The sequence below is a fragment of the Callorhinus ursinus genome, unplaced genomic scaffold (genome assembly GCF_003265705.2).
Source record: "Callorhinus ursinus isolate GAN/ISIS: 27379988/994484 unplaced genomic scaffold, GSC_fseal_2.0 scaffold11, whole genome shotgun sequence".
Taxonomy (NCBI): Eukaryota; Metazoa; Chordata; class Mammalia; order Carnivora; family Otariidae; genus Callorhinus; species Callorhinus ursinus.
Window position 1 is genome coordinate 13435869 of NW_027397073.1, and position 12604 is coordinate 13448472.

The following is a 12604-nucleotide window of genomic DNA, read 5'->3' on the forward strand; positions in this document are numbered from 1 at the left end:
AGGCAGTCGCTTAAGCAACTGAGCCACCCAGGCACCCATCCTTCCCATTTTCTTTAAAGAAAATGTCATGTATCCATTGATGTGGAAACCAAAGAGAAAAGGTGGTAAACATGGCATGCTTGTTGCCAATTTCCTGCCACAAAACTATGACACAGATTGTAAATGAATCCTAGCACTCCTTCATCTGAATTGAAGTAAAACCAGGCAGCCAACTGCAATTGGTTAAAGCTGACCTACCGGCCATCCCTACTATAGATTATTGGGTAGCTGATTCAGAGATCTGGAATATTAACTTATTTGGAATTTTATAATGGAGTAAATGGGGTTCATTCTGAAAAACATACCTGTTGATACTTGTCTGGATCATCAATGTATCCCATAATGATACCGAGGCTTTTGATCACAGCTTCTCTTACTAAATCTGCCTTATCTTCCATTAACATTTGTTGCAACATCGAGAGAACCAAGGAGCTACGTATTTCTTTCTGAAAATAAATAAAAACATGTTTTTACTATTTATTTTACAGTAGCAGTAGAAAAGCATTGAAAATAAGACAGACATCCATATATTCAAAATCCAGATTAAATATATTCACATTTTGTTTAAGTCTTCATTTTTCAAAGACGTAAGACATTACAGATACAGCTTGTCTGACTCTCTCCAGCCTCTCCCACCTTCTTCTACCCTCCCTCTCTATAGATAACATCTACCTTGAATTTGGTATTAATCATCTTCCAGCATGTTTTTTTTTTTAATTTTATTTATTTATTTTGACAGAGAGAGAGACAGCGAGAGAGGGAACACAAGCAGGGGGAGAGAGAGAAGCAGGCTTCCTGCTGAGCAGGGAGCCTGATGCGGGGCTTGATCCCGGAACCCCGGGATCATGACCTGAGCCGAAGGCAGACGCTTAACGACTGAGCCACCCAGGCATCCCCCAGCATGTTTTTCTATCTACTAAATATGTGCAAATCCTTCAAATCCTACAGCACATAGCAGCAAGGACCTTGGCAAATCAACGAAGTCAACACTGCTATAAATGGACAATGACTCTTCTACCAATACTTGTTTTTAACTCAGAGAAGAGCTTTCAGAGTTTTAATAACAGGAGAGATTACAAACATGGCTCCGTTAATCAAAAACATTTGTCTGGGGTAGGAGGAGTGTGGAAACATTCTAAAATCCTGGTGTTTCTATTTTTTGAAGAACTGAGAAAAAAAGAGGATGATAAAATATGAGAGCAAACTTTAAAAATACTTCAAAGGGAACTGCATTGCTATCCTCAGATGCTACTCTTTTAATATAATGTCAACCACTGTTGTATCTTAATTTCACACAATTTTTTTTTGTTAAAGAATGTTTTAGCCTAATTAATGCCTGAAGGTAAAATAAAGAGCTATCATTATGCAAATTCTTGCCTTTACTTCCCTTCTCTGGACCATTATTATAATTTGATCAGTTTATAAAATTCTTCAAATCTAAACTTGTTTACATCCTTTTCACATCTAATAGTTAAAATACAATAAAGATAGAGGATGTGATCATTTTCATAAATTTACAGTGTGATTTTAATATGCAGAGCAAGGTCTAACAGTCATCTTTAAATGACCTAGTTTTTGCTTTGACTTCCTAAAAACAAAAGTATATGTAATTTTACCAAATTTTGGTCACATTTAGGTTGTTGAGTATGTCTTTTAGTACAGCCTTGTTTACTTATCCTTCAGTTTAAAAACTGCCAAAAAAACTGCCTTGAAGATCTTAAAAGGGCTCTGGATTGGTATCAGCCTCGGCAGCAGGACGTAGGTAAGTAAACTTCAGCTGGGTATTTGCTTCACATTGGTCTGGGCTGACGTCAAGTGAAGCAGTTAGTTTCAGTATGCCACAGGGAACCCACAAGACAAGTCAGGAGGCATTACTCCATTTAAGCCATGACCACGCTGAGATTTCACTGTTAGCAACTGTGGTGGGATATTAGGCAAGTGAAGATCCATGGAGGAAACAGTAAGCCTATTAGTGATACTGCTTAACATTCTACTATCAGGGGCAGTGTAGAACAGCTTATTTATCCCCTTTGTGCATGTGATGTTCATCTCTGCTTGGAACAGTATATAAAAGGATGCTCAAAACTGACTCATGTAGGGGAACCTGTTTAGGTCCTTTTCACATCTAATAGTTAGAATACAATAAAGATAGAGGATGTGACCATTTTCATAAATTTACAGTGTGATTTTAGTATGCAGAGCAAGGTCTAACAGATTTGGTCTCCAGGCTGCATTTTGTCAAGTTCTCCTTTAAACTATGGTTGTTTAAAAAATTAATGAGCACTGCAAACAGCTTTTATTTGGGTGGGTAATATCTACTGACATTTATCATATTAGAATTTAAACTGAGAAATTTAAAAACAACAATAAAATCATCTAAGGTTAGTAACACGTATAACATTTTATTTTTTTATTTTTTTAAAGATTTTATTTATTTATTTGACAGAGAGAGACAGTGAGAGCAGGAACACAAGCAGGGGGAGTGGGAGAGGGAGAAGCAGGCCTCCCGCTGAGCAGGGAGCCCAATGTGGGACTCGATCCCAGGACCCTGGGATCATGACCTGAGCCGAAGGCAGACGCTTAACGACTGAGCCACCCAGGCGCCCACGTGTATAACATTTTAATGAAAATAAGTATAAAACAAAAAAATTAGTGAGAATGGTGCTTTACATTTTGTTGCAAATCACTTTAATGTCTGACTTAAAAGAAAACAGGTAGATTCCCTTATCTGCTCTGCATTCAATTGTTATGTTTCAGCTGAAGTTTTTAAGAAAATCTGGCCCCACAGAGACGTGTAACTGAAAAAGGGAGTATTTTAATAGCATTTTCTGATAAGAATAGATTTTTTTAAAGATTTTATTTATTTATTTATTTGAGAGAGCAAGAATTAGTGAGAGAGAGAGCGCATGAGAGGGGGTAGGGTCAGAGGGAGAAGCAGACTCCCTGCTGAGCAGGGAGCCCGATGAGAGACTGGATCCGGGACTCCAGGATCATGACCCGAGCCGAAGGCAGTCTCTTAACCAACTGAGCCACCCAGTGCCCAAGAATAGATAGTTTAATTCTACACTAAAACTGGACAAGTGGTAGTTTCTTAGAGGTTAGATGCAATGTAGAATCTGAAACCATGATATGGTTCCTTGCTAATAAACTCTAAACTCTGGCACATTAAATTCCACTGCTTAGGTGTGTGGGTGGCTCAGTCGGTTAAGCATCTGCCTTCAGCTGGGATCATGATCTCAGAGTCCTGGGATCAAGCCCCTTCTGGGGCTCTCTGCTCAGCAGGGAGTCGGCTTCTCCCTCTCTCTCTGCCTGCCACTCCCCCTGCTTGTCCTCCCCTCCCCATCAAATAAATGAAGTTTAAAGCAAAAATTCCACTGGTTTATCTTGGACTTTGCCTCTATTTTTACCCATGTGTGATTTTGAGCAGTATGCATTGGTCATTTGGGAAACACTGTACCACAGACTTATTCAGATGCTCTTCAATATTGACACATTTTATTATAATCTCAAAAAATCACATGTTAAGATCTCAGAAATGTGTTTACATACTTAGAAGCTGTCAAACCCATGGTGGCAGATAATAAATTTTCCAAAATTCTTGTTCTCACTTAAAAGTTCCAGTTTTATCATTGGCAATAAATGTCATCTACTTGTTTTTCCTTAAAGTGACAAGCTCATTTCATTCATTTTCATAAAAATATCTGCTAAATACCCATTTCTGAATAACGAGAGCTTGTGTGTTAGTGGTTGGTCAAGTAAAATCAGTATCTCATGAAAAAAGGCAGCTAGCTCAATTCACAACTCAAGCTATTTGAAATGCTTTTCCTGAAATAGCCATTATACCTCAGGATACCTCAGCAAAAAGGACTGATATTAGTATTTTCCCTTCTGTCACACAAAATATTAAAAAGATATAATAAATTCAAGGGTCAAAATTTAGAATTAATAATTTTATTGATTCATCAAGCTTATTTTTAAGTGAAACTAGCTCTTCTGAGTAAATGGCAGTGTAGAATACATCCTTATCAGTATATTTGGGGGTCACTGCCTAGATCAGTGCTAATGCATTGGCATTGTTGCCCCTTATAGCTTTTGTACCCATAATGTAAGTGTAAACACAGAGAAAAAGACGAAAAATGTCTTAATATTATGAAAATAATTTCACCTCATGGACCCCTCTGAAAGTATCTCAAAGAATCTCCCAGGGTCCTCGAACCACAAATTTTGAGAACTGCTGATATTTAATACATTTATGGCTCATGCAAAATGGTTAATATACCTATCTGCCTGCAATGCCATATTATATCAATGTGAGACCAATCTTTTCGGCTCATCTCCTTCCTTCTATTAGGATAGCATGCCCTGGGAGAATTTGAATTAAAATATGTAAGTCACTTGATAAAGGTTTCTCTATTACTAAAAAGGAAAAAAGCTTTTAAGAAAAAATGACAATTCTTACAGGAAGGTAAGGTGCCAATGCTCCACAGGATTCTGCCACAAGTAGTCGTCTTTCTGGGTATTTGTGGTTAATCTAGAGTAAAAAATAAAGAAGTTAAGCATAAACAACATAACCTCCTTTCCTCCAACAGAAAATTACTCCTCACAATAAATCCTGTTAAGAATACAATAAAGCATTTTTTTCCCCCCACTTCTGGGAATCCCTGTGTGCCTATAACTGGATCAGGAATAAGGGAATCAGAGAGAGACTAAAAAATGAGGTCACAGCGGTTATCTGTTAAAGAAAAAAGGATAAAGCAAAGATGAAAATGTGGCCAGGTGTCTAGAGATGGTAGGCTTACCTATAACTAGGCTTTCCTTAGGATGTCAGAAGCACCTTTCTCCAGCCCTAGCAACATTAGTTTATTTTTAAATTTGAAAAACTCAGCTTCTGGATATTATAGATACGGCTTATAATATGTGCCAGGAGTGATTCATCAGTTCTTTTTTTTAACTAAGGGATTAGGAAGTAAGTTAATCAATGATTTAACCACAGCCAAAATATGATTTTGTTTTTAAAGTAAGCAGACTTCAATTCATTCCTGTTTGTATATGCAAGATGTTGGGAGTTTTGCTGTTAACGGTGACTACACTGAACCATAACAAAAAAATTAAAAAAAAAAAATGACACATACTGGGTTTTGTTCCCATATGTCTTCTTCATAGAATATAAATCTTTCCTTGACTGGAAAAGAAGTATATCTGTTCTCATATTCCCATATGAAAAGGTGACATAATTCATTAAAGTATTGGATGCCTAAAATTAAGAAAAGAAATTACATAGCAATCTACCGGGCAACAAACGGGAGGTAGTCGGCTAGATAGATCCCCAATATCCATGTTTATTCAGGTATTAGAAAAGGTGGTGGTAATGATGTTTATTACGAACATCTGTAAACTAAAATTTCCAGAAATAGTAACCTCAAAGCAGAATGGTTTGAATGTCAAAGTATGTTATATGTAAACTTTCATTTTGCTTTTCTTTAGTCTAGCTCAATGAGTCTTAAAATTAAATGTACATACAAAAATCAACTGTATCTCTCTCTATTACAACAAATGCAAAATAAAATTAAGAAAATTCAGTTTACAACAGTATCAAAAAGAATAAAATATTTAGGAATAAATTAAACAAAGTACAAAAATTGTATTCTGCAAACAATAAAACATTGTTCAAAGAAAATTTAAAAGAACTAAATAGATGGAAAGACATCCTAAATTCATGGGTTAGATGGCTCACTATTGTTAGGATGGTGAGATAACTCTTCACACTGATCTACAGATACAATGCAATCCTTATGAAAATTCCAGATGGCTTATTTGCAGAAATTGTTAAGTTCATCCTAAAATTCACGTGGAAATTCAAGGGACCCAGAATAGCCAAAACAAACTTGAAGAAAGAGAACTAAGTTCAAATGGTTGGAGTTTCTTTTTAGGGTGATAAAACTGTTCTAAAACTGATTGTGGCAGGGGCACCTGGGTGGTGCAGTCGGTTAAGCAGCTGCCTTTGGCTCAGGTCGTGATCCCATGGCCCTGGGATTGAGCCCCGCATCGGGCTCCCTGCTCAGCGGGAGCCTGCTTCTCCCTCTGTCCCTCTCCTGCTTGTGTTCTCTTTCTGTTGCGCTCTCTTTAATAAATAAATAAAATCTTAAAAAAAAAAAACTGTAGCGAGGGCTGTACAATTCTGTGGATATACTAAAAAACACTAAATTGTACACTTTAAGTGGGTGTATTGTATCTGAATACCTCAAAAGAGCTTAACCAAAAAAAAAGGAAATGGAAAAAACTGTTTAGAAATTATAAGTACCTATGAATAACTATACAGAATTGTAAATTTAAAACTGTATATGCTATTCCCAAGTTTGACTTTCAGTGGTCAGAGCCTCACCCTAAATTAGTATGTACTGTCATCGAGGTGACCTAAGGGACTGTCAGAGACAAGAGGACCATACAGAATGTTCAGTGTACATATTTAATCTAGATATGACACCACTAAATTTTAAAGAAAAAAATGAATACTCAAAGAAATTAGGAAAAGAATTCTAAAGGACTGTATGCTTTAATGATATTCCAGGGACCAGTATTAAGAATAAGTGACTACGCTATTATAAATAAGGCCATGAAATCTGTCTTTATAAGTAAGAAATCCATCTTTTCTTTAAGATGGATAAGTATGCCACTTAATGATCTAAACATCAAGTCTAGAAAGTCAATGATTGTGAGTTCTCCACAGGACTGGAATATTAAAATTCAATATAAAACCAGAGGTATTGTAAGTAAATGGGTGAGTTGGATTACAAATACAAAAACCTCCCACATCAACAGTTTACACTTTATATTCTGTATATATTTGTAATATGTACAAATATATAATACATATATTATTTCTATTACCCCCCCTCCCTTACACATATGCAAACACATGTGGCCTTCCTCTCCCTTGAACCTACCTCAGGGCTTTTGTATTTACAGTAACTCACTTCATTCAGATCCTTGCCTAAACATCCCTTTCTCAGATTCCTGCTCTGACCACCCCTTCTAAAACAGCATTCTCCATCACTCTGTAACCCTTATCCTGCTCTATTTTTCTTCATAACCTATAATAATACAAGACATTTCATTTATTTGTTTACTCTTATCTCCCCACTAAAAGGTTTTTGTCTTTTGTTCACCACTGTATGTATTTTGTTCATTACTGCATGTAATGACTGCAGCAGTACCTGGCACTGAAACCAGTGTTTCTTAGCTATTTGTTGGAAGAGCGAAGAAAGCAAAGCATCCCAGAGCATCCTTAGTGCTGTTAAATCACCCGTGCTGGACTGCAGAAACAGCAGCATAATTTAGATCCCACATATTTCCTATTGGCATTTAAAACAGAAAATATGAACACTCATAATAAATTAGAATATAATAGCTAGGGGAAACCCCAATACAGTTATTTACCTGTTCCCAACACTGTGGTAAAAGTTCAGCCTCTACACGTGTTGGTCCAACATGACGTGCAAATGCCACACAACCCGTCAGTATCATCTGCCTGAAAAATAACATAAATTAATAAACACTTGTACTTGATTAGAAAGCACAACTTTCTAAGGGTTAAAAAGAGCCAGCTCTGTAATTCACACAACATACAACATTTTGTACAATCAAATTAGACTTTTCCAACAATGGGCTAGGCTGCCACCAAGAGAATGAGTTAGTTAAGATTCCTTTCCCTAGCTGGGGCAACACCATCTGTGAGACATTGTGAAGGGATTCTCTACTGGTGTGAAGCTTAATCTCATAACCTCCTAAATTAACTTCCCATACATGCATTCTGAGATAATATGTCTAATGCTTCAGCTTCTACTGCCTTTCAGTTTCTAGACACTAAAACAGCCAGTGATTATTCCCCCAATGTTTCTATAATTTAAAACTATGGTATCACATTAGTAAAATGGTATTTCTTAAGTCAGAATTTTATACACAAGATAAATGTGGTAGGCAGCTTCTGACATGGCTCCCAGTGTTGTCCATCTCCTGATATTCATGCTCTTGTGTCATTCCATATTCTTGAATGTAGACTGGACCTAAAGATTTGCTTCCAATGAACAGAATAATGGCCAAAGTGATGGGATGTCACTTCTGAGATCAGGCTACAGAAGTCTGTGATGTTCATCTTTGGGACCCTCTCTACTGCCTTCTCAGTTGGCATGCTTTGATGAAGTATGTGGCCATGCTGGTGAGGCCCATGTGGCAAGACACTTAAGGAAACTCTGGCCAAAAGCCAGTAAGAAACTGAGGCCCTCAGTTCACAAACCCATGAGAAACTGAATCCTGCCAATGATCAACTATATGAGTAAGCTCAGAAGCAAATCCTTTCAAATTGAGCCTTGACAGGACCACAGCCTCAGCCAACACCTTGCTTATAGCCTTTTAAGAGACCCTGAAGCAGAGAACCCAGATTAACTGACTCATGTAAACTGTAATATAAAAATAAGTGTTATTTTAAACCACTTTCTTTTGGGGTATTTTGTTACAGAACAGTATATAAATAACATAATAACTTCACTTGAATTGGCAGATTTGAAACTTAAGAAAGAGTATAAAACTTTAAATATGATTTTTTACTCTTCAGAATGAAGTTCCATTTTAAATGACTTTAAAATGCAGAATTATAAATTTTTCCTCTTTTATCTAGTTCAAAATAGTAAAACCTGATGGAAAAAAAGTATGTTTTCAATACATGTTTTAAAGTAGCCAGCTTATAGGAAAAACAAATTAGAATGTTTAATTCATATTAACAATAAAAACAGCACTTTAAGCCCAGGCATTGCTCATTGCTACTTCAAGTCAACTTAACTTAAACTGCAAAATGACCTTAAATTTCTAAATAACTGTTCTCTCAGGTGGAGGAGAATAATGACAGACATTGTTGAGCCAGTATATCTTCACTGTATACTGCAGCTTATTCTCACCCAACCTTGTATTTTTAATCTGAGTCCCCTTAATATGTATATTATTAGTCTTCTATGCCTACTTCTCAACTTTCCCTTTGCTTTTCTATTTCCTTCTACTTTGGGAAGGCAAATAAAGTGAATAAAAGAAAATGGGCAAAGAAATTCCAAGCTTTACAGACAGCATTTTAGCTGCCTGTTCCCCAATGAAAGCTTCCTAATATCTGAACATTGTTTTTTCCCCACTAGTATCTTAAAATAATGAGAAGGCATATACACTGGTTCCACAAATGTTGGTAATAAATGAACTTAGGTAAAATGTAGGCATTTCAAACACTTGCAAGAAGTATACAACTTGTATGAAACCTTCATGTGAAATAACTTTAAATCACAAGCCAGCATCTACATACTAAAGATGTACAAACTTGTTGAAAAAATGTTAGGCCCCTCAAGGCAAACTTCTTAGCCAGCAGAGTTAATTTTAAAAAGTATGACAGTTTTGAAATACAGGTTGAAAACAGAAAAGGTCAGATAGCCAACAGATTATTAACAGCATTGGAAACCGGCTCCTGTTATGGTAAAAATTAATGTTCCCTTGGGGTGCCTGGGTGGCTCAGGCAGTAAAGCATCCAACTATTGACTTCTGCTCGGGTCATTATCTCAGGGTGGTTAAGATCGAGCCCTGTGTTGGGCTCCACGCTCAGCAGGGAGTCTGCTTGAGATTCTCTCTCCCTCTGCCTCCACCCCTCCCCCCACTCACTCTCTCTCTTTCTCTTAAAATAAATAAATCTTTAAAAAAAAATTAACGTTCCCACTTGTAGAAAATCACAGGACAGGGATTGTTTGACTAGTATTTGATGCAGGTAGAAGAAATATAGTGTCAATTATGGTTGTTAGCAAAGAACAGGCAAAAAAGCAATAATACTAAGTATAAAATTAAATTTTTTCTTAGGATACAATCAAAGAAGCCTGAGATTTATTAAGTGAGGAAAAGTAACAACTAATTATATGACAAATATATTATGCTAACCTAAACATTTTGCTTTCTTACTTTGTTATTCACAAAATACAAAGTGAGTCAACTTATTAGTATATTTAAAAAAAATACTGGTATATCTGAAAGGTGAAAAATTTAAATGTGAACGTGAGTGCTGAATTCCTGACAGATCTCAACCTGAAGTAATGATAGGTACTTTGACCACCAGGTGGCAGCTATTAGCTTTACATGTGGAGTCTGAAAACAGGCTAGAGATCTAGAGGTTTTTGCCTTGTAATAAAAATATCAATGTAATAAATGTTATTTAATTATTAAGTTATCAGGACAGGGAATAGTATTTTTTAATCTTATTTTAAATTCAATTAATTAACATTTAGTGTATCATTAGTTTCAGATGTACTTCAGTTATTCATCAGTTGCATATTAAACCCAGTGCTCATTACATCACATGCCCTTAATGCCCATCACCCAGTTACCCCATCCCTCCACCCCCCCCCTTCCAGTAACCCTCAGTTTGTTTCCTAGAGTTAATAGTCTGGGAATAGTATTTTTCAATGCAAAAATAAAATATTAATTTTTCTACACAGTACCATCAAATCGTTCTAGAAAATTTTCAGTTTGCAATGAACAGTGATTTAATTTGCCTTCTATTTGACTAGCATGTGGAGGACTGCTGGTGTAGATTCATCTTGACTGGATCCTGAAAGGACATGTTTCTCTGCTTGCCCAGGTATATTTTGGTAAGAATGGGAAAGAGATATATACTCATAAGGTTTTAAAGTTTGTATGACTGTTTTTATTCCCAGAGTTGAGGGATACTTTGTATTTAAAATTTTGAGCTTTACTTGTTCTACGGTTCACTCTTATGATTTTCCAACATTTTCAGATGAGGTAAAAATTCTGACAATCAGTGAAACAAGTATGGAATATATAAAGTTACCTAATCATAAAGTACAATACTACTGTTTTGCAAAAGTATAAGCAAAAATTTTTTCATTAAAATAGAAAATTACAACATAGAAAAACATTTCAACTGCCCAATTTTATCCATCCAGTGCTTAGTTTACCTACTGACCCACAAGGATGTTTTGTTCATGTTCACACTTACACAGCTTCACTTAAAAGTCTCACCTTTATTTGAAGGTTTTACCTCTCAGGTAGACATCATTGTTGCCTGATCAAAACCTATTCCCCATTCTTCTGGAAAGTGATCCTGATGTGTGTCCCTTCACTACCCTCAGATATAACTCATTTCTCCACCCAGGTATCAACAGTTGTGAGTACTGAAGTCATAACTAACAAAAACAAAATACTGTATCCCTCTAGCCACATAGTAATTGGTTTACAAATAGCCCAGTGACGCAGAAATACATATATTAAATATTTTACTTTTGTAGAACCTGTTAAGAAGCCATTCATCTGTGGGAAAAAGGGGGAATATTCTTAGAAATCAAAAGTGAAAGATAAAGGCAAAGAAATACTTGAATTAGAAGTCTAAAGGTAACTAATACAGAAGTGTACAAATCCAACATGAGTAATTGGAATAACAAGAATGGAAACAATGTAGAGCTTTGTGAATGGGGCCAGTGTTTCCTCTGCTTATTAAAATAAATACTGGGACAGAAAGAAGGCATTTGGCTTAAAATGCTAATCGTGATGCCAAATTAGTAAAATTAATAAATTAACATTATATTTATTTCCCAAAGAAGTAGTCATACCTACCTTTGCTCATCATCTGGCCTCTTGATCAAATTGAAAAGTATATGGAGAAGCTGATCTCTTTCTTTAGGCTCAGGATGCAGGCATGCTGTACACAATATGAGGGGGATCAACTCCTAAAGAAATATGAAGGTGGAAAAATTCAAAGTAAAAATGCGTTGAAGAATATTCATTTTTTTCCCCCAGAGTATTCTTAAATGAACATTTAAAATGAAATAAACCTCAACATACAAAAGAGCAAATTCTAATTTTGTAAAATACGGAATTCAAGAAAAAACACTGAAACATATATTTATGTGTTGGTTGTAGAGAAGGTGTGAATCATAATGTAATAGAATTATCAAAGTTGCAACTAACCTTATGTCCTTATCCAGTCCTTTCTAATGGTCTACTAGTTTTTGCACTAAGTGACATTCTATCTTACTTTAAGCTGATAGAGTAATTTTAATTTTGAAAGTGTTAAAAAAAAAACTTGCAGAAGCTAACAATATTTTAAAATTTAGAAAGCTAACAGAAAATCAAGACAACTCATCCCACTTCCCCAAGTGCAATATCATCTGTCTTAATTAAGACTACCTGTAATTAATAATTTTGTACCCTTCCCACCTAACCCCATGACTATTTAAAAAGAAGACCATTTCCACAGGTGTTGAATGCTCTCAGCACTGCTATAGAGTATTAGTAGAAATGTTTTATATTCAAATGGAAATTTTTAACAATTGTTGTACATTCAACATGCAGAGGTAAATTCAATATTTTGTAGGAATGTAATAACAGAAGTTTATTTCTCTCTTCAAAGAAATATGTAAACCAAAGTTGTTTCACATTTTAAATAAACTAAAACAAAATTCTAAAATATATTCAAAAAATACTAATGTTTTTCATTTTGGAATAGATTTTCAAATCTAATGAGAATAAA

General features: G+C 35.6%; 1 protein-coding gene across 8 annotated transcripts in view; it reads right to left on the minus strand.

The window, feature by feature from the left end:
- RELCH (RAB11 binding and LisH domain, coiled-coil and HEAT repeat containing) overlaps positions 1–12604 on the minus strand; it is a 108088-nt gene that overhangs the window by 46669 nt on the left and 48815 nt on the right. For all 8 annotated transcript variants that reach the window (XR_012379984.1, XM_073898090.1, XM_025886462.2 and 5 more), the window contains 4 exons: positions 11689–11801; positions 7477–7567; positions 4499–4570; positions 345–485 (listed from right to left, as the gene is read on the minus strand). Coding sequence is in view for 7 of the 8 variants with exons in the window: in XM_073898090.1 (XP_073754191.1) it covers positions 345–485; positions 4499–4570; positions 7477–7567; positions 11689–11801 (417 nt within the window). In the remaining variant the exon portion in view is untranslated. The remainder of the gene's footprint in view (positions 1–344; positions 486–4498; positions 4571–7476; positions 7568–11688; positions 11802–12604) is intronic.